The sequence below is a fragment of the Camarhynchus parvulus genome, chromosome 8 (assembly GCF_901933205.1).
Source record: "Camarhynchus parvulus chromosome 8, STF_HiC, whole genome shotgun sequence".
NCBI lineage: Eukaryota > Metazoa > Chordata > Aves > Passeriformes > Thraupidae > Camarhynchus > Camarhynchus parvulus.
In genome coordinates this window covers 30,497,118-30,518,362 of record NC_044578.1, presented here as the reverse complement: position 1 = coordinate 30,518,362, position 21,245 = coordinate 30,497,118, and the positions used below count along the sequence as shown (strand labels likewise).

Below are 21,245 nucleotides of genomic sequence, written 5' to 3'. Positions count from 1 at the left end.
ATCTGTTCCATGACAAATTAAATTGATTTAATTTCTTTGTTTCTTTATTGGTAAGGAGATTACTGGGCCCCAATTCTGGTTCTTTTTGTAAGTCTTTTAAATTTGGAAGTGATAGTTTTAACACATGGAGATCAAAACTAAGAATGGTGTTTATGTCCCACTTGATATGCAAGGGTGTTAATGTCTCTCTGCATGAATAATCAAAGTACAAAAGTGAATTCCATAATCACATTTGGAGTGCACATACATATGCTGTATTGCATTTGGGGATGTTCTCATTCATTTTTCCATATTTTGAGATTTTTACAAAGTAGTTCATATTTTCAGAAAATATTTTTAACAAAGTTAAAATGTCTTATTGAGAGTGTTTGAAAAAGGATGCTCCTTATTTGCCAAGGTTGAAAAGAAGAACCCTTGATTTCCCCATGTCTTTTAAAGAAGAAATCTCTTGTCCTGATTTTTAAAGACACAATAGAGGTTTTTGTTAATTTGTGATGGGGGACTATGTAAATGTTGTCATTCCTGGGTGATAAAGTGTCATTTAGTCTTGTGGAATATGAAGTCATGGAAAAGGAGCTATGATCAAAAATTACTGCATGCATTTCAAAATTTCTTCCTCATCCCAAGAGCCAGAGAGTGTGAGGCAGCTGCCTAAATATAGGTTCATACTGTCACTGCCAAGTACCCTAAAATTTTGAAGGTACAGCGTTGTCAGCTGTGGCATTGAACTTGCAGTTTCTGCCCTTCTGAAATAGCAACTAAGGGCAAGTAGGAACCCATTCAGAATGTAAAATAGCACTAAATAGCTTTAGTAAATAAAAAATAATTATCCTCCTGGACACTTTTGGTGATGTAAAATAGGATGTTGTCTTTCTAATCCAAGATTGGGCCTTATGATCTGTACTCCGGGTGTTTATTGTTGTTATCCCACAGTTCTGGCTGAATTTGAGCACTGAAGGCAAACAGGATTAAGAACTGAGGCTTTCAGTATCCAGATGATGTAATAGCTGTGCCAAGTGGATGGCTCCATCATTTCTCAAGAGGTTTTTGCTTCTGGAGCACTTTTATGTACACTCTTGACTCGTTCTCTTTGGAAGCCTTTGCCTAAGGGTATCTGAACACTGACCAGTCACTTCTCCCAGAGCAGAGAAGCAAATCAGCCTCTCTGCATGTATAAAGCCTTGCTGTCCTCTGCTGGTAACTAATACAAACCTTTAAGTTTTTGAAAAAACCTTTAGGCTTGTCTGAGCCCACTTTTCTACAAACTACTGTTTGTTGTGTCCCTTTAAATTTGGTCAATTTGGTGTTTGTTTTATTTTTGTGCCTGTGCTTGAGTGACTTAGGTCAATGAGGCCCCAGTGTGTCTCTGACTCCCCTGCTGCTATTGCCTTGCCAGAGGTCTGCAAGGCAGCAGGGAGAGAAGGTGTGAAGGGTTGTGGGTGCAAGGAATGGAACCTTATGTAAGGGTGAGGTGGTGGGTGGAAGCAGGGTGAGACTTTGTCATGCTAAGAATAGAAGGCACCAATTTCCATAGAGAAAAGAGGTTGCCCTGGCCTCTGGGTTCTCACATCAGCTTGTTAAAAAGGGTGTTGCAAATGGTGTAGTTAGATATTTTTTCCTGGACTGGGAAGGAGATGTCTTTGAGCAGCAAAGGGGATTGTGCCCCTGCCTGGGCCAGGATGGGCAGGTGAGGAGTGGTGAGGAGGAGAACACTCCAGGATGACTCAAGCCTGCAGAAGAGCTGGGCACGTTGGAACAAACTTTCCATGCAAGTCACCACCTTCTTTCTGGTTTTGTGAGATGGCCCTTAAACCCTACAGTTGTGGAAATATCACAAGTATACATCTATATATAGATGGAGAGGCACAAGTGTGGGCCAGAGTGCTATCTCCATCACCCTCCCCCAAGGCAGACAAACCAAAAAAAGCACATGAGGCCACAAGTCCACCCCCAGGCTGAGTAACATTCAGCCTCTGTGGGCAGAGCCAGGCATGGGACCGCATCACCAGGACCTCAAAAACCAAAGTGCTCCAAATCAAGGAAAAAGGCAAGAGGGGGCAATGGGAAGTTGGGGGACAAAGGGTTTGGTGTAAAAAAAATCCCAAGCCAGGAATGAAAGTGTGTTCACAGAGGAACCCACACCACTCAGACAGGTACCAGTTAGTCACAAGATAAGCAGTAGCTGGAGTGAGGGAGACTTGAGATAGCTGTCCTGGGCTCTGTTGCACCTCCACACATCCCAGCTTAGTTTGTTATCTCTGGTTATTTCCAAAAGAGGGAGGAAATATTGCAGTCATGATGAAAATTATTTTTATTCTTGTTCTTTCCTCTCCAAACCTTAACCTGAAAAAATCTCAGGATAGCCCTTTTGTAACATACATTTTTAAGTATGTTACAAAGTCTGGGGGTTCACTCATCATTTTCCCATCAAAAAGCTTTTGTTGAAAAATCCTGGCCTTGACATTCAGGAACAGAAATTTTTTCAGACTGTTCATTCGTATTCCAGGATCTGAACTTTTCAGGTTCTTGCTGACAAATGAGATACAAATAAGTTGAGAGCCAAAAATATTCTCCATTACAGCAATATCTGATAAAATATCTCAGTGTCCCTGCCACCTTTCTATGCCCCACTTTGCAGATGGTTTGTGCATAGTGTTTTACAGCTTCCTTATCCAACCTACTGAGACAGTATTCAGCCCAGTCTGTAGCATGGGAAAAAACCAACCCAAAAATGCTGTGTTTTCTCAAAATGTTCTCTCGCTCTTCCTCAGGCTTCTTCAGTGAGAATTGACTTTCTGCTCAGCAGCTGGGAGGTGAGCACATGTTTAAACACTTTCTGAATTGGCCTTCTTTCCTGAGGAGAGGACATGTGATGTGGTCTGTTGCAAGCACAGAGTGATAAATGGGTGCATAGTGTGTAGAGGTTAAAGACACTGTTTAAGAAACCTTCCTTTAATTAGCTCGATATATCTTCCCTTTCTGCTGCCTCTCTTGCCATGAGTTACGAGTTATTTAATGTAGCACAAGGCACAGGCTTATAGCTCCCATAAATGATGTATATTTTGGGAGATTATTTGACAGGTCACAATCAACATTGCCTTATAGAGTATGCAGGAGAGTTTGAAAACCACGAGTCCCAGGTACGTGAGTGCCTCCTTAGTGGAAAAATGTTTTACTGCTGTAACAGCCTGGGACACTGGGAACACGGTGGTGTGAGCCTTCAAAGGGCAGCTTCTAAAAGTGAGAGAAATAGTCAAAAAGTACACATCTGATTATTCTGGCACGAGCCGGTATCCATCTGGGTGCTTCAGGAGAAAGGAGGTTTACTCCTCTAATGGCCACCTTGGCACTCTTTTGTGATCTCTTTGAATCTGAGGCAGAGAGGTAACACAGGCACGAGGTTGGAGAGATTAGAAAGTGTGACAGGAAGGTACCTACACAGAGAATGTTCGTGAGAGGATGTAAGAGCTTTTGTTCTCTTCTTCTCTTACTTTGTATTTTAGTCTCATGCTGTACCAAACCCATAACCATTTGGTATTTTCATATTTCATCGCTAACCTTAATCAATAGCTGCAATGCACAATCCCAGTGCTTCTCCCTTGGGACTTCAGCTGGGAATGGAAAAGCAGGATGATGGAGAACCAGCTCTCACGGAGACAAAAACCTTTGCTTCAAATTTGGTCATTCGTGCCTGATTTCTGTGCCAGTTTTAGGGGTTTTTTACACTAAACTTATGCTTACTGGTGTGAATGAAACAGAAGCACACCTGAGTTTAAGCTGGGATGTGGCAATCTGCTTCATATTTGAAGCATTAATTTGAAAAGACACAGAGCTTCCCTATACACATAATAAACAACTTGTGAATTCCTGTTTTCAAACACAAGAAGTTCTCCTTCCTGCTCTGTGTTTTCAAATTAGTCAAAGCTGTAAGAGATGAATTTGTCCCTAAACTTCAACACCCTGAGACAGTCTTCAACCAAAGCACAAAGTGTAAACAGACGGTTCATCTTGTTTAAGGGAAGAAATCTCATTTCCTGCAGTGCTGTGTAAAAGAAGGCTAAAGATGGCTGTGGGAGGGGCAACCCAAAAGGTCCTGGAAACAGTATTGTTTGTTACACTTTGGAGTCTCTAAAAGGACGCAAAAGCAGGAGAGTACAGATGAGCTAATTAGCTGCTGGCTCAGCCAGGCCAGCTAAAATAAATGCTTTTTCAGTCTGGTGCCTCCAGTTAGCTTAGCAGTATCTGGATTTCTGTGTTTTGCTTTCCAAAAGATCATATTTACCATGGAAGCTCAGTTACACATCTGTTCACCTTCCAGAGCTTTCCATGCAATCCTCTAATTTTCATCATGAGAGCAGAAGCTGCTGTCTTGTTTGTGTCTTCCCTCTGTACCTCATACTGGCTTCCTTCTCCTTGCAAAGCTGTGAGACTGTAGGGGCAACGTGGGCTCCTCTGTTGGTTGCCTCTTGTGTTGCTGATACCTGCAGTCTCTCAGCAGCTTCCTGAGCTGTCAGTCCTACCTGACAGACAAGCCTGGTGTCTTCTCCCACCGTGGTGCCTCAGAAAGAGGCTTCTATGTCTCTATAAATGTTTTTACATAGTGTTGGAACATTGATATCCAGTATTCACTGGAATACATTTAAAATTTTCTTCAAATGTCAGGTGTTCTAATTAATAGAAGGATGCAGATGGTTCAGAACACAGCTCAAAACTCTAATGAGACCAAATGCTAACTGTTCTAATTTAATTTCAAAAAGTCATTCAGTCTTAATGCCAACAGAGAGATCTGTAAAGCTGCCACAAGGTGGTACCACAGTATAAGATTTTGACATTTTTGTATTAAAACAACTATTTTTTTAGTAGAGGAGCAATGTAGAAGAGATGAGGATGCAAAAAGATGCCTTTTCTTTGAAGATAATATCCCTTTAGTGCTGCAGAGGGGCTCTCTGCAGAACTTGGCACTGCAGAGGCACCAGCAATTGGGTCTGGCTGACAGCACCAATTTAACTGGGCAGCAATGTTTGCAGTGTGCTCTCCTGCCATAATTATGCAAGATGGATTGTTTAGGTGTTGAAATTTAAGCAGATTAATGTTTTCCTAACAATGATATCTGCCTAAATAAGTAAATTATGATGTCTGTCCTGATTTTTCCCCTTCCTTCTCCCACGTGTTAGCCACTCTAAGGTTCTCTGGTTTTTCAGTTAAGGACAGCTGCTCCTGGATTGAGCAAAGACATTCCCCTGAAAATGCCAGGATGTTTAAGTGCCAAGGGAACAAGAAACCTGAATAATTCTGCTGTCTGGGAATAAAACACCAGCTTGGTGTCCATGTCAGGTGGGGTCAGTGTCCACCGGAGCACAGGCAAAAGGGAATTCTTTCGTGGTGGAAGTCCAGCAGCTGTGCCAGTGAGGATTACTCCTCTGGTCCATATCTGAGTATCCAGTCTCATGGGAATTCTTTCCTTTCCCTTGGAACCAACCCTGACAATCTTTAAAAAGCTTCAGAATGTATTGTGTAGCTGTGAGCCCATTCCTCCAGTCCCTTGAATCACCTTCCATGTGACAAGACACATCCTGTAGTTTGGTTTTAAGGTACTTTAAAATCCATGCTTCACATCTCCTTGACTGAGACACCATATTTATACTCTTCTCTTTAATGTTTCTTCATAAATCAAACCTCTGTAGCCCTAATTACCCAGTCACTGACTTCCTGCATCTCTCAGATAACTGAGGTGCCTCCGATTTAAAAATGACAATCGTATGGAAATTTTAGATAGCAACAGTTCTCTGTCTGTTGCATGCTGATAGGATTTTGAAAAAGAAATGAGCCCTAAATAGTTCCAAACTGCAGCATTCTAGATGTGTATTGAATTCTAGGACTCTGTGTGGGTCTGTATGCGTAGATCCATCTGAACTGCTTTCAATCCTTGAAGAGAAGCTCAGTGGGTTGTTCTTAATGCAAGGCCATGTCCCTCTAATTGGATTTCTGGAGTCTGTGCTCTCATTGAAACCTAAAGGGGCATTGTATAAATGTTATCTATGGGCTCAGATTGATGGCTTTGGTGGGAGTTAATACAAACACGTGAATAAACAAGTTCCTACACCAAGGCACAAAATGTCTTTCAAGAACATTGCTATGAGCTAACACCTGCCCAAGGGGCTGCATTCCAACTCCATGAGGTATCACTCTGCCCAAGGGGCTGCATTCCAAGCTCTTTCCTCAGTTATATTGACTTAACATTTATAAAGCATCATAAAGCATTTATATTTCTCTGTCATTATCCTGCTGCCACTCTGCAGCTTCTCTGCAATTACATTGTACCCACCTCCCTTTTTAATGCCAGCGGATTCAATTTGCATATGAATTTCCCTCGCTTTTATATAATTGAAGAATTTAAGAGATCTCTAGTGGGCTGTAATTCCTTTTGTCATTTCTCTTTTGTTCATATGGTCTGCCAACAAAAGATCAATCCCTCAGTTAATTTTAAATACACAATTTTTTAAAAAAATGAGTAGTAACACAAAATAATATTGAAATGCATTACAAAAATAAAACATGAGATACAATTTTCTTGTACAATAAAACCAGACAATTTTGTAGCACAGACTGCAATGTTTTGATAACACTTTGTGAACACTTTTGCTCTGTAAACGCTTTGGTTAGAAACAGCCCTTTGGAAATTAAAGTTCCACAGACAATTCCTATGCATAAATCCCTCCTTATACAGAGGATAGCAAAGTGTGAGTTAATTCATATGTCCACCCATTCTAAAAGGAAACAAACCACACTGCTCCCTTTAAGAAAGAAGCAAAAGGGTTTATTTTTGTAATTATTAAACCCATAGGTACCGTTGCCCTGTAAAATGCATTTTTAGGTTATAAAGTAATAATGGTGGTAGGCATGTGTTTTTATTAATTTGCTTCACAGAAACCTGGGGAGATTTTTATGAGCTTTTTTTAAGAACCAGAATCTTCCATTTGTGCTCTCCTTTACCATTCCTCTAATTCTAATTTCGGTCCAGTATGCAGACTTATTACCTCACCATGCATGGCGAACAAAACTCAATTTAGTCCTAATAAAAATGGGAGAACAAGCTTGGAAGATTACCATTAACAGGCAATTGCAACCATCAAGGATATTTTAAAAACATCAAATTATTTAAAATTTATGCCAAAATGCAATATTGCTATGAAAACCAATGTCTTTGTGACAAAAAAAAGCATTGTCATTGCAGAGGGATCCACATAAAGGGTGAGAAAAGCTGGAAAAAGGGATAAATATCAGGAAGTATAAAGCATGATCCAAGTACAGTTTGTTCTGGTAATTCCTGTCTCAGAAGATATAATTTCCAATACTGAGTCACTATCAACAGTGAAAAACATTTGGGGCTGTAAAAGGTGTCAGCATTAATGAGTCTGTCTAGTTTGGAATATGTTGTACTTGCCATTTGACATGAAAAGATACCATGTCACAAAAAATCCCTTTTATGCCATTTTTCAAGCTGCAATTTTCATTTTATTTCCCTAAAAATTTCAGCTCTGGCAAGAAATTCAATAAGTACAAGAGCTTTTTGCTAGGGCCATTTTATCCTATGACAACAGGCAAAATGACAGCACAGAGATCAAAATCCAGTCCATTTGTTCTGGAAATTAAATTCTAATCAATTTGAAGTTATTCCCATCATACAGTTGCTGATGACACTTCAAGATAAAGTGGTAGCACTGTGCAAATGGTGAGGAGCCTGGGTAAGAGACCAGGAAAACAAGGTGCAGAACTTCGGAAAATGCTGGTGTTATGAGCAGCAGTGTCCTACTACCAGGTAAAATGCCATGGGCTGACATCTCCTCATTCATGTGATGTCACTTTACAGTGTCAAGAGCATTTCTTAGGTTCTCTGTTGTCCGCCCATTCAGCCTGCATTTGCCTATGCATCTTTTCTCTTGAATATAATGTTTTACATAACAAACTAGTTCAGCCTTCCAAAGGAACTTCCCTGTTTTGTGACGTGAAGAATGAGCTTTCTTGAATTTGTGATATTTCCACTTCTTTGCGTTCTTTCAATTTTAGATAATCAATCTAGAAGTAATTGCCCCTGGAACCCTGGGTATTTCCCAAGGTTGATGGCAGAGATGTCTACAAGCAGATGAGAGTAACTATTAATAACATTGTTTATGAGTGGTGGGGGCTTAAAGACCATGGCCTCTGTAGCCTGTAGTTAATGCAGTGCAGGTATTCTATATTTTGGCAGGATAAAACATAATGCATTTTAATAAAAGTCTTTTTGCTGCTGGAATTTGGTTAAGAATTGAAAGGTGAATCCACTGTAGCTCTGCCTTTGGGCGATTAACCAGTGTGGGAGACTGGGCTGGGAAATCTCCCTGTATCCTGTCTTGCTGTATTCCCAATGCAGTTGGAGTCATGGAGGGGTTTCTTCAACATTTTTTGTCCAAAATACCAAATCATTTAACTTCACTATTGCTTCTATTCTCTGCATGAAAACATGCCATTTAGAAGAGCAGCATATTTGAAATTATTCAAGAAACAATTTATTTATGGATTGCCCTCCTCCTCTGCTTCCCTGGTTTATGAGCCTCTAAGTTGTAACCACTGTATTAGGAAAAAAATGTTTTCCCTATGGTTTTTACTGAGTGCTTGCTTTTGTTTGTCTTTCCAGGACTGTTATGCATAATAGGGAAACCATTCATAGAAGTAAAAATAACCTCCATGCAAACCTAAATTGAAACAGATATGGATTGAGAGACAAATCCAGCTCTACTCATTTTATATGCAAATAACCTAACCCATGCAATACAGGAAAAAAAATTAAAAGGCAATGTCTCTTAGTACAGAGAAATTAAGACATTGCAGCTAGAAACCATAGCAACAGTATAAAAATAATAAAGTAGGGAAGCATTTGATGTAGCATTGACTCATTTTTCTTACTAAAGATCAAAGAATCCAGGGCCTTCTTTGAAATAAGTAATAATACATTGAGTCTAATTTCCAGGGCCTAATATTGTAGAAGTTGAAAAGCTGGGGAAAAAATGGAAAAGAAACTTTGCTGGGAGGCATTTTTTTCTCAAAATGAACAGCTTAAGAATACTTAAGGTAGAGCTTTTAGTGATAATTTTAGTGCCACTTGTCAGTTTGCCAAAACACTTTCTGTTACTAAATAAGTATTTCAAATAAAATTCAAAATTACCATATCAAACAATTACTGCTCCTAGGCAGCACACTATTTACTGAATGAAGGTGAATATGCATGAGGATCTCTTTTTCATTACTCCATTTCATTTTGTCTTAACGAGCACAGGCTGCTTCTTGAGTTACATGAGACCTTTTATTGGTGTCAACAACTGTGACAATGCCTCTCTTCATGGTTTTCTTCCTGTCTCGCTTTTCAGTAAACCAAAAGGCAGAAAACATGCTTCAATTTCGGATACATAATGTCCTTTAAAATTCCACCGGCACTGCAGAGTGTAATTATCCTCCAGAAATAAAGATATTAAAGTGATTTCATTAAGTTAATTCCCCTGTATTGCCTTTGCAGGAGTCAAATTACAAATGCTAGGTTTCCCTTTCTAAGACATAGCAGTAAAGTCTAGATGTAGCACCTGCTCTCCCCAAAATCCAGGGAGTTTTTTAATCAAAAATGGTTAATTTTGGCATGTAGTATTCAGAATTCCTGGAACTTTTATATACCTAGTTCAGGTTGGATATTCTTGTCTTGTGTCTGATCCAACCCTCACAGTGGTGAGCAGGGGCCCTTCCCCTGGCTCATGGGCATCATTCACAATTTCTCACAAGCTGGAGCATCTCTAAAGGTGTGTGGTGCAGAGAGAAGATAAAAAACAGGAAGTCACTCACCAACTTTGACATGCACATGTAGGGATGTTGTCAAATTGAACGTTTTGTAGCTGCTACTCACTGGAATGGTTTGGCCATACTGGTGCCATTTGTGTTTGGATAAATTGCAGACGTTGCTGAAGCTGTTTCTGCCTCTTACTGTGACTGAGGTTCATTTCAAAAGATGGATCCTTCAGAAGAGCTGGACCGGGTCAAGAATCAGCTGCAGACGTCTCACCAAGAGAGAGCTTTATATACAGAAAGTAAGGGCAATGTGAGAAGGGCACTGTTTTCCCAGTGGAGAGCTCTGGGAGGAAGAGGATGAGCTGGGTGTGGGTGAGCCATGGGGACAGGATCCTGGGCTCTGACATCAATCCAAACGCCTCAGGAGCAGAAGCCTACTAAAATGGCTCACTGAAAATCCTCCTCAAAGCTTAGGAGCTTAGGTTCCTAGAGTGATGGCTGTCTTGCTTAACAGCAGACACTGCTCCAGGAATTCCACCTCCTGATCTTTTTTGTTTGGATCAAGATCCAAACAAAAGCCTAAGAGGTTCTTGTGCAAAGCCTGTAATTATGTGTCTGATCAAGCACATTTTTGCATTACAGTGTTAGTAGAGAATTTTCTGGCAAAAGAGGAAATACTGAGTTTTCATCTCCAAAATTTACAGAAATGTGTTGAATTTAACAAACCTTTGACAAGACAAACCAAAGAGTGTTATATAATCCTGTCTGCAACTGAAAATATACCTGCCTGCCTTTAGTTTGTGGTCCTGAGCTTCAGAACAATCCTGATACCCATCCTCTGTTGAGGGCTAATTTGCATTTATTATCTTGATGTACATGCCTATTATTTTTCTATGTATATTTTATAAATATAAAATCTATGAATAGAATGAAAACATAGACTATATGCCTTGAAAATCAAACCTGGAACAGTCCTGTCATGATGTAAGCATGATGAATATGGTGGGATCTCTGAGTCTAGATGCTGTTGGAGCTTTAGGATTGGCACTGTGTGGAGAAATTGGGATTTATTTTTTTTAAATGTGTGGTATTCACTTTGCATTTTTTACTCTCATTTATATTTGGTAGGATTTTTTGGTAAACCTGCCTTTTTGTGCTGACCAAGATTGAGTCTTTTTGGCAAAGTTCAATCTAAATCCTCTAAATCACACTTCTGTCCTTGGCCTTTCTTAAGTCAAATTATCAGAGCTTGAATGCTAAGCTGTGACCTTTTTTAGGTGATGTAGGAGTATGAAGCAGCAGTTTTAAACCTAGGAAATAAAGAGAAATAAAGACTACTGCCTCCCATCCTTCACAGGTTGGTGTTTTCAAACACTTTCTGAAATAGATCTTTTATAATGCTTAAATGATAAGTTGCATTACAGAAGTTTTCAGAAATTTGATTGCTAAAATCCAAACCATTTCAATGTGCTGTAGATGCTTCTGTGTAATTGCATATGATATGGGCAGATAGTTTTCTCAGAGTTTGAAAAATTACTTGCCTTTAAAAATATATGAATTTATAGTGATAATTTCTTTAAATTCTCCAAGTTTCATCTCATGTTTAGCATCTGAAACTAATAAAAATGTTGTGAGGCTTGATCAACAGCAAAAGTTTAATTAACTTTGTGAATTAGAAGTACCAAAGTTTTCATTAAGAGGTTATGAAAGAATTAGTACTGTTAATTCATCCTTGAGTCAGGGATATACCCCCTAGACGTGCCATTCCTTTACATGTCTCGTAAAAACATTATAAATTAATTGAAAATTTGTTAAAATCATTAATGGTTCTTCACAGTGTAATTATTAAAATTAATGTCATATGTGAAAATGTCAAGAATTATCCCTCTTTTGACAATAACGGTGCTGTCGATAACAGAGGATCAGCCAGACATAATGTGGATGTCATGTTTTGTGATACTGTTTTCATATAGTTATCAGAATAATGGCACACATCATTTTTATCATGTTTGACTATTTTATATATGCTTGTAACGTCTCCTTAGGCTGTGTTTTCAAATGGCCGGGAGCTCCCTGGCAGCCATCATTCTGGCACTTTCTATCTCTACTGGGGTAGAGCCAGAAGTGGGAGAGTTTATAGGGGCACAGAGAGAATTGTGAGATTTCATTACCACCCATTTTTTTTCAAGCACTTTTTTATCTTCAGGTTCCAAAAGATTGGGAGCACAGAAATTTTGGGTTTCTACTTGCTTGACCTACTACGAAAAGTGGTGTGATCCCACCTCTTCCTTTCTGTGGGAATTTTCTGTTCTGAAAACACAAATGGGATTTGTAGGAAGGGAAGATGACTTGCTACACTTTTGAGTAAATGCCACAATTTGGGCCCTTCTGGCTGCTGCCTGTGTTGTGACTGCAGGCAGCGGAAATGGCCCCGAGGCTGCAGTGCAGGCAGGAGGGGCGATTGTCCCCAGAAATGTCACTGTGGCATCACAGGCAGCTGTGGCACGGCCAGAGGAGCCCACATCCTCCTTGCAGCTTAACCTCAGCCTTCCTATGCGTTTCTCTACTAACCACCAGTACTGGGGAAGGAAGAAAAGAAGAGAAAAAGAAATGCAGACAGCAAAAATTAAAACTAGGTGATAGACTAGAAGCTGAGTATCAAAGAATAGATATTTTTCACCCTGTCTGCGTAAGATGTGTCAGGATTTTAACCTCAGTTCATAACTTGAGGAATGTATTCAGGCTTTCAGGCTACTTAATATCCTTTACAGTCTAAATGACTTGGTTCATAATGTAGTTTGATAAAATGGGTTTTTTTGCATAGAGGACTGTTCTGGTTCAGGGCAAATTTGGGAGAGAACTTCCAAAGGGATTTCTCTAGAAAAACAGATTTAATTGGCCCCTCTCCCAACTGGTTCAGGAAAAATACTTCTTTGGAGAAAAGTGGAAAAAAAACTGTTTATTAAACAATCAAACCCCTTGCCACTCCAAAAGAGATGACAAACTGAGAAAGTCCCTCCCCGGGTTGCAGCTCAGCTCACTCAGTCTCTGATCAGTCCCTCAGTGCTGGAAATGTCTCAGGCCAGGCCCGGCCCGGTGGGCCACAGGTGCAGCTGCTGGTGCTCCCCTGGGTGTTCAGTCCAGAGCAGGTTTAAACAGGGCCAGAGAAAAGGGAAAAAATAAAAAAAAACAGAGTCAAGGGAACTTCTTTGCCTCAGCTAGCTAAAACTAACTAAAGCAAAGGAGAGCTCTGGCCTGCTGTCTGTCCATCTGCAGACAACACAGTCCAGGAGCAGGAATGTGGAGGGGTGAGTGCAGTGTCTGAAAACAAATTGCATGCTTCTTCTCTCCCCCCTTCACTCTTGGAACAAGTCTTAAAGGTGCAAAACATATTATCCAGCATAAACAGAACAAGACAACGGGGGATAAAAGCATCATATAGTCAGCCTAGGACCAGGATGTGGTGGTGTGTAGAAGGTATGAGCAGAGCTCCAAGCAGGGCAAGATTCCTGGAGATTTATAGCACTCAAAAGCATCTAATTAAAATTAAAGATTTTTTTTTCTTCTTGAAAACTCTTATTGATGTCTCTTGTATTTAGATTTTTTTTCCATAGCAAAGATTATTTCTTTAAAATATTTTTTCTTCAATACCATGACACAATTCTCCTCCTTTCATCTAAATATGTGCAATAAATCCTCCTAGAGCAGTGAATTTGATCAGTGTGTGCATCTGTAAACACCTGAAGATTGCAGGTTCCAATCATACCTTGCTAGTTTGGAACATAACACCATTACTAAATCCTGATTTACATGTTTACTTTACAGCCTAAAACTGTTTCTTATGCTTACTTTTCTGCTTATCTGTATTTTATTGAAATGAAATTAGTAAATTAATTTCATTGGTAGCAATTAATGAAATTATTTCATCGTATGTGGGAGTACAGTACCACCAATATATTTGGAAAAGCAAAGAAAATTAATTAATTGAAAATGCACAAAGGAAGATTTACTCAGTTGTAGTTTTTTTTCCCAGATGCCTATGCAATTAATAAAAGAGACATTTCAATAAAAAATTAAATTAACACAAAGAAACTTGAAGACCTTCTTATTGAAGACAGCTCTATTGTGAAACATTAATTTGCTCTGAATGCCAAGAACATTTGTTATAAAGCAGCTGCCTATTTATTAAATATTATCATTGTGTGTTATCGACCATATTTCTACATCTCCTATTTTGAATTAGCATAAAACAAGTTTAAAAGAGGATTTAAATTTTTTGCAAGCTTCAGATAAGGTGACAAATGAAGGAGTAAATGTATTCAAGTCTCCTGAAAGGGATTTATTTTGGAGGCTGTACTTCTAAAGAGGAATCAACAGCAAACAAGGAAACCAAAACATTATGCTTAAAAACCTCAAATAGCTTTGAAAAATGAAGCAAACACTGGAAAAAAACAACAATGGCAAAGTTTTTTATTAGGAAGATAGCTCAAGTGTCTAGCATATTCCATCCTGCTTCTTGAATATTTCTCTACTGTTATTAGAAAGCATCATGTGCAATTTGTACTTAAAAACAAGTTGGCACAGGTGATTCTTGAAAATAGCTTCTGCAATCCCTTTAATAATGAATAATTATCTGTACTGAATTGCAATGGGAGACATTATAAATTCCTAAAGCCTCAGTGTTTTTCCTCACAGAAATGGGAGCCATCTCTTCTGATTTCTGTCCTGGTGCTTCTTCACCAGTTCCTTGTACATTTCTGACCTCAGAAACCTGGGAAAAGAGTCCTTTGCCATGAGACAGTATATTGAGCTCTGAGCAGCATCAAAGCAGCTGAGGGTGGGCTCAGAGATGTTCTGGGAGATGTCATTTTTGGTATGGAAGTCAATATTAATCTGTAGGAAGAAAGGAGCATGAAAGCAGTGTCAGTTTGCTCAGAAAGCTGAGGTCTGTTTGTGTCCAGGACACAAGCTGCATTTGAATTTCCTCCCAAATAACCTGACTGATGCAAATAAATAGGAAGCTCATCCCTTCCTTTTCTAGCAGACTGAATTCTTCATTTCATTTGGCTCTTAAAAATATGGCATCACTGAGAAAAATAAGGGAAAAACTTGCTTTTCCTTCTCGTCTTTCTGCTGAACCAAACCCTATGAAGTACTGATTACCAAAGAGTAAATTAAAAGCGAAGGTACTCAGCATCATTTTAGACTTTGGCCCTATGTATTTTTAAAGGATTTTTTGTTTTTAACAATAATATCAATCAATCATCTTATTATTGATTTATATGATTACATTTCAATCATATGTAATACATGGGAATGTTTAAAGCACTCTTGCTAGTAAATGCAAAAACATCAGCGTAAATGTTTAAGGTGCAGAAAGTGAATAATGATTAATAAGCAATTTGTCTTTCACAGTAAGCCTTTTTGAAATAATTATAAAATTGAATTCTGTGATGGAAATTTTTGCATTCTCTTCATATCAAAAATACCTACACAAAAGAACAAATGCAATCATAAACCTACTGATGTTCTGGTACATTGAATACAGAAGAGGTGGTGCTTACTGCATTATAAAAAATGATTAGAGAAGACAAATTATATTGAGCATAAACTTCCTTAAAACTTCTGGCAGAAATTTCAGAAGATGAGGTAAACTTATTCCCAGTGTGAAGAATGTAAAGAATGTGAAGTGTAAACCATAACATCTTTGCTTCACAGAATTGCACAAGGTGTTTACCTGGTAAATAATGGACATTAAAATGGGAGTTACAACCAGGATGAATTGTATTTTTGGTCATTCTTTGAGGTCTGGATCTAAACTTTCCACTTCATCCCTATCCTCAGTACCCAAAGCACACACAGAAAAAACTCTTTACCTCCTTTGGAGCATCAGCTTGTATAAAGTCAGAATAAATCTTCTGGGCTTTCAACGCAATCTTAGTGGAGGATCTGGTTTTCTTGAAGTCCTCACAGGCCAGCCAGAACTCCACATTCTCCTCACTGAACTCAGACTTCAAAAATGTCCGAAAAGCTGCCAGGCCCTCTGGGGGAAATGCATCAGATAGTGGATGGAGGAAAACTGAAAGGCCAGTGCAATTTATGTGTGTGCATACTCACATGTGTGTGTGTGTGTACATATATATATATTTTTTTTTTTTTTACAGTATGTGTATAGTGTAACCTATGTATCTGCCACTCTTTTACGTGTCAGCCAGCAATCAGGTTTGAGAAGCTGCTGCAGGGGAAATAAATAGGAGATTAGATTACAGTGCTGATAAGGGGACTACTAAGAGAGTTTTTCAGTGAGTTGCCAACCAAGGATTGCTCCCAGCAGCTGCCTCCTGTGGTTTGGTCTCTTTAGCACTGGTACATTTGTTAAAAGGGATCGTAGAGGTTTTGGTTTCAAAAGGATTTGTAGTGGCTGGGAAATCAGAGATTTGAGGTTGACTCCTCGGCTGAGAGGCAAGTAGAAATGTAGGTCACACTGTGCTAATGTGCTTCCCCCACAGCTTAGGTTCCCTGCCCAAATGGGGCTTCCATCTCCTTGCAAGGAAAGATTAAGATCTGGATAAAAGATGGACTCCTTGTTACTTTTGTTACTTCTTTGTTCCTCTTTTTTCTTTTTTTATTTCTTTTTTCTTTTTTTTTCATTTTGAAGGGAAAAAAATGAAACAAATAAAGGTTTGTTTGGAATAAATGGTTTTAAAATTAATCCAAATCAGAACCTCTGAGTAAAGGAAACTGACAGGACCCAAATTTAGTTGTGTTAGTCAAGTTAATGCTATCCAGGAACAGGGTGGAGGCATCCCAAGGTCCAGGCCACAATATTACTGCTGGGAAATGGGGCAGGGGCTAGGAAATTTCCAAGTTGCATGTGGTTTGTTGTGTTAGGTCTGTAGAAATGGCATTTCTAGGAGAAGTGACTTTAGATACGTCATTTTTTGTTTGAGTGGAAGTCACTGCACAACGCACATATTTCTCAGGAATATCTAAGGAAACATTTGTGAGTTTTTGTGAAAAAAATTATTAAAAATTAAACCTCTGCAAGGGGAATTTAGCAGTTACTTTAATAAAAACTATTCCATAGCATTTCTGCCTGCCCTTGAGCACTGGACAGAAGGGATGTTGTGTTTGCAGCTTGGATAAACCTCTCAGGACAGCAGTTCCCCCTCCTCCATCAGCAGCTCTGGTCAGTTCAGTGCATGTGGGGAGCTGAATGGAGAGCAGTGTGAAAACCTGGCAGGAATGTTTGGTAAATGGGATGACAAATGTTTTAAAAACACATATGTTTTTCCATCCCTTCTTACCTTTATTGGATAGTACTGTATCCACAGACTCAGACCAGGCCATGGTTTCCCCAGAGTTTGACCTGTGAAAACAACATCTGCCCTTGAAAATAGCATTGTGGTCTCTGCCCTGTGCAGGCTGGGGTGGCTGAGAGCCTACAGTGTGTCTGACTGCTAGGGAGAGAGGCTCAGCCACTCCTCCTACCCTACACACAGCAAAACAGGGATATTGGCACTGCTTACTTGACTATTCTTCCTGGAAATACGCGTAATGCTTGCAGCTGGTGGAGCTCTAATAAAGCACAGGAGAGGTAGGAATGTTCTAGAGAGTGCACTGAATTTCTTCTCGAGTTCAAAAGGACTAGGCATTAATTTATATAGCATTTTTTACTTGTAATGACAGGAATTATCTGAAAATATTACCAAGCTAACACTAATAGGAAACATGGGCCTCAAATGAGCTTCTAGGGGGCATAAATAATTGAGTAAATTCATAGCTTTGACTCTTCCCCTGCAACTTGCTGTAGGCTTCTGCTAGACATGAGGGTAAACACTTTCTTCTGTATAAAATATTGCCAGTTTTCTTAAAACAAACAAACCCTACCAAAAAAACCAACCAATTAAAAAAAAAAAAAAACAAACTTAGCATTAAAAACAATCACAAACACTCTCAAGTTCTGTAAAAAAAAAAACATTTGATGCTCCTAAGGGGGCTCTGAGAGCTCAGCTATCAAAACCCTGTTCTCTGAATTATAGAGGTTGGTTTGAGATCTGTGTTCCACAGCCACTTCTCAGCATCATCAGTAATGGTATTTTCTAATTGCAAATTTATAAAGAGATAGTGTCAGGATATTATGAGGCTGTAGTTATAATTATTACAAGGGATGGTGACAGTGACACCTTAAACAAGCAAGATTTTTGTAGCTCTCCACTTACTTGTATCCAGAGTGCAAAAATTATATTTAAGCAAGAAAAAAAAAGTGCATATTTATAAGTATATATAAAGACATACATGAGGGAAGCTGGAGTGCAAATATAGAAAGTCTGTGAAAACAGAAATGAAAACCAAACATAGCATTATGTTGTATTTTGTGAGACATCATGTGATGATGGCATTAATCAGCAGAGAATTTGTTTTAGCAACAATAAGAAACTTTTATCAAATATATGATAAATTTTCAAGATTTTTATTAAATGTTTACTAGCTTTCTTGTCAAGCAAAAAAGCAAAATGAAAGACCAGGATAAACCAGACAGTTTTGCTTCTTGTTCTTATGGGTAATATTAGTTGTTTTAATGTTTACTCACCAGTCAGAATGATCTCACTGACTGTGTGGGATTTACTTGAATGGAAATGGCAAGCAGAATTGACAACAAGGAATCAGAATAGTCATATCCCCTCCAAAGTGTGAAGGAAAATAAAGCTGTACAGATTATTCAAACTTGGTCATCCTGTCACATAAATCTCCTACCGTTAAAATAGCCATAAACAGCAACTCACTTCACTGGCATTTTTTGTTCCGCTGTTTGTCTGTCTGACTGTCTCAGGGAAGGCAGAGTTTCGTTTTCTGACTGATCTTCAAGCTGGAGGTACTGCAGGAACAATACAGTTAGCATGTGAATAACCAAACAGGACCATGCACGCTGACAAACCCTCTCAACATTTTCTTTAAAACTATTTATTTCAGAAATGTGGCCTATTTTTAAGCAGTGCCACTCTCACCTAATAGTGGCCATAATACAAAAGGAATGGGGGCAATGGCAACACATTCCTGCTCAGGGTCACGGGTGGTGGAACAACTCCAGAGAAGGGCAGCAGGTGGTGAAGGACTGGAGCACAGGTCTGACGAAGAGCAGCTGAGGGAGCTGGGGTGTTTAGCCTGGAGAAAAGCTCCAGAGGGGACCTTATTGCTCCCTGGAACTGGCTGAGAAGGGATTGTAGCCAGCTGCTGATCTATGTAATTTGTCTCTTGCTCTTGGTAATTATTCTTTCATCCCCAGTTCTTGGCTCCCTCTGTATAACCCTTGCTGTCCCTCACTCTCCTGAGCAAGCAGGCTTACTGATTGATTCTTGCCTCCCTCCAAATCTTGTCCTGAGGCCAAATCCTTTACTCAGATTACCCAGATTCCTGGTTCTCAATGTCTACACTTGGCATAAACTTCCAGTGGTTCAGGAACTGGGATCCCAGCTCTCCCAGCTTGCAGACTTAGGGATTTTTGTCTTCTCAATTAAAATATTTTACACCTAAAAAATATTTTACACCAGAGCAGCCTTAGGAGTTTGTCTCATTTTATTTTCCTCTGTGGTACAATCATGAGCAAAGCTGACTCCTGCCCGCCTGAGAACATCTTTCTTATTTTAGCCATGTTCATCTTCTAAGAGCAGAAAGAAAAACACAAGCACCACATGCCATGTTTCACCCTTAGCAATGTTAAGAGGTTATTCCTTATCCTTATCCTTTGTAGATCTGTAAAAGAAGTTTCAGGCCAATCTATTTTATGAACTTCACATGGGACAAAAACCAGTGAATCTGGTCAATTGTGCTCCAGGAAGATGAAATCAGATGGAAACAGATATGGAGGGGTGGGACAAGCAAGAGAATTGAACTGTCTTGCAGGAGAAGAATGAAAGACCAATTTGTCTCTAAGATGAAAGCAGAGAGGAGCTATGATTGCCCTCTGAATACAGAGAGGTAACCTGGTGAGAAAAAAAAAATTATTTTAGCATAATGGTTATATTGACAAAAGAAAAAATGTATAGAAGCAGCCAGTGAACAAATTCAGACTGAAAACCAGAATAAGGCTTCACAAATTGTTTTTTGCAGCCTCCCAGTGGAACTTTTTTCCCTTTCTATTCTTCTGTACTTTGAAGATAGAGCTTCATATAGTTATGAGATTATTTTAAATTGTTGTCTTCATTAATAGAATACTAGAAATTATGACCTAAGATGCCCTTTAGTCCCACATATTACTAAAAATATTCTTGGCAGCAAAATACTAATACTTCCTGTAATTCCTCAGCTTTGCATCTGCTTGCTTCTAAACATTATAGCAGAAGAACAGAAATGTTAATTGGTCATTTTTTTCTTATTTAGAGATTATCTTGTGTGCCAGGGTGGACCAAAAACCTTTCATGCATTGTGCTCATGAGACTAACTTCAGCATCTTACAGCTGGGGAGAAAACTTTCAGCATCTGCACTGACATCAAATCCTTTGTGCCTGATTCAGTCCCAGGTTTGAGCTTTGGCAAAAGGAAATAAACATCATACAAAATCCAACTGATATTTATCTGTGGAGCTTCTGGCTGGGCAGAGCGTAAACAGCTACAATTTGAATTTTTTAACAGTGTCATGCCAGAAGTCAGTCCAGTCCAGTTGTGAGGACAGAGGTGACACTAAATTAGGCAATTCATAATTTATAACTGGCTCTGTTAATTTCTCAGTGTTTACCCTGTGTCTAATCCCAGTGGTTCTTCTATTTACCCACCTCAGAACTGTGATGATAAATTGATTTTTTTTTCTTTTTTTTAAAGCAGTATTAACATTGTTATATCATTATTCCATTAACTCCTGTGAAACTATGAGAGGGAAGGTTGAGGACCTGTGCCTATTTTTAATTAAAATCATCAGATAATATACATTTATTTCAAAACAAAATTCCAGATAGTGCCCCACATGCATTTTTAAAATTTCTACCTGATAGTCTGTTATCTGAATGAAGCAGACATGAACATCTCTTCAAGATTTTTCAGGACCGATGGATATTTTTTAAGTCAGTCTTAGCAGCCACAGAACTATGCTAAAACCCAGGAATATTTTACACACACAATAAATGGATAGATCCAGTCAGATTGCTTTTGCATTTTATGGGGTACTGCTCAAATCCACAAAACCACAAAGAAGCTGTGAGGGACTCTCATCCCTGTACAACATTCTGAGCAGTCAGTGACTGCTCATTCTATGCAAGCTGAAAATATTTTAGGTACGCAACAGGTTAATAGAATTGTTGTGATATTTGTACTGGGGCAATGAAAATAAGTTCACTAACCAAAGTTAGGCACAGCCACTTCTTCCCATAGAAACCAGCTGGTTGTATTTCTCCGTACGTCCTCTGCTTAGAACTTAATAGTGTCTGGAAGGAAACTCTAAT

At 39.0% G+C, this 21,245-nt stretch overlaps 1 protein-coding gene across 1 annotated transcript; it reads right to left on the bottom strand.

Moving 5' to 3' along the window:
- Window positions 1–14,126: 14,126 nt before the first annotated feature.
- Window positions 14,127–18,607, bottom strand: RGS21 (regulator of G protein signaling 21). Its single transcript, XM_030953547.1, has 4 exons — window positions 18,597–18,607; window positions 17,118–17,194; window positions 15,687–15,853; window positions 14,127–14,703 (listed from the first exon to the last, which is right to left on the bottom strand). The coding sequence occupies exons 1-4, from the start codon at window positions 18,605–18,607 to the stop codon at window positions 14,500–14,502; spliced, it is 459 nt and encodes a 152-aa protein (XP_030809407.1). The 3' UTR covers window positions 14,127–14,499.
- Between the last annotated feature and the right edge of the window lie 2,638 nt (window positions 18,608–21,245).

Excerpts from the sequence above, each read along its gene's own strand:
- RGS21 (XM_030953547.1), bottom strand. Across the intron at positions 15,854-17,117 it reads TACAGTACTATCCAATAAAG|AGGGCCTGGCAGCTTTTCGG; the intron begins GTAAGAAGGGAT and ends CATTTCCCCCAG. Across the intron at positions 14,704-15,686 it reads AAGCTGATGCTCCAAAGGAG|ATTAATATTGACTTCCATAC; the intron begins GTAAAGAGTTTT and ends TTCTTCCTACAG.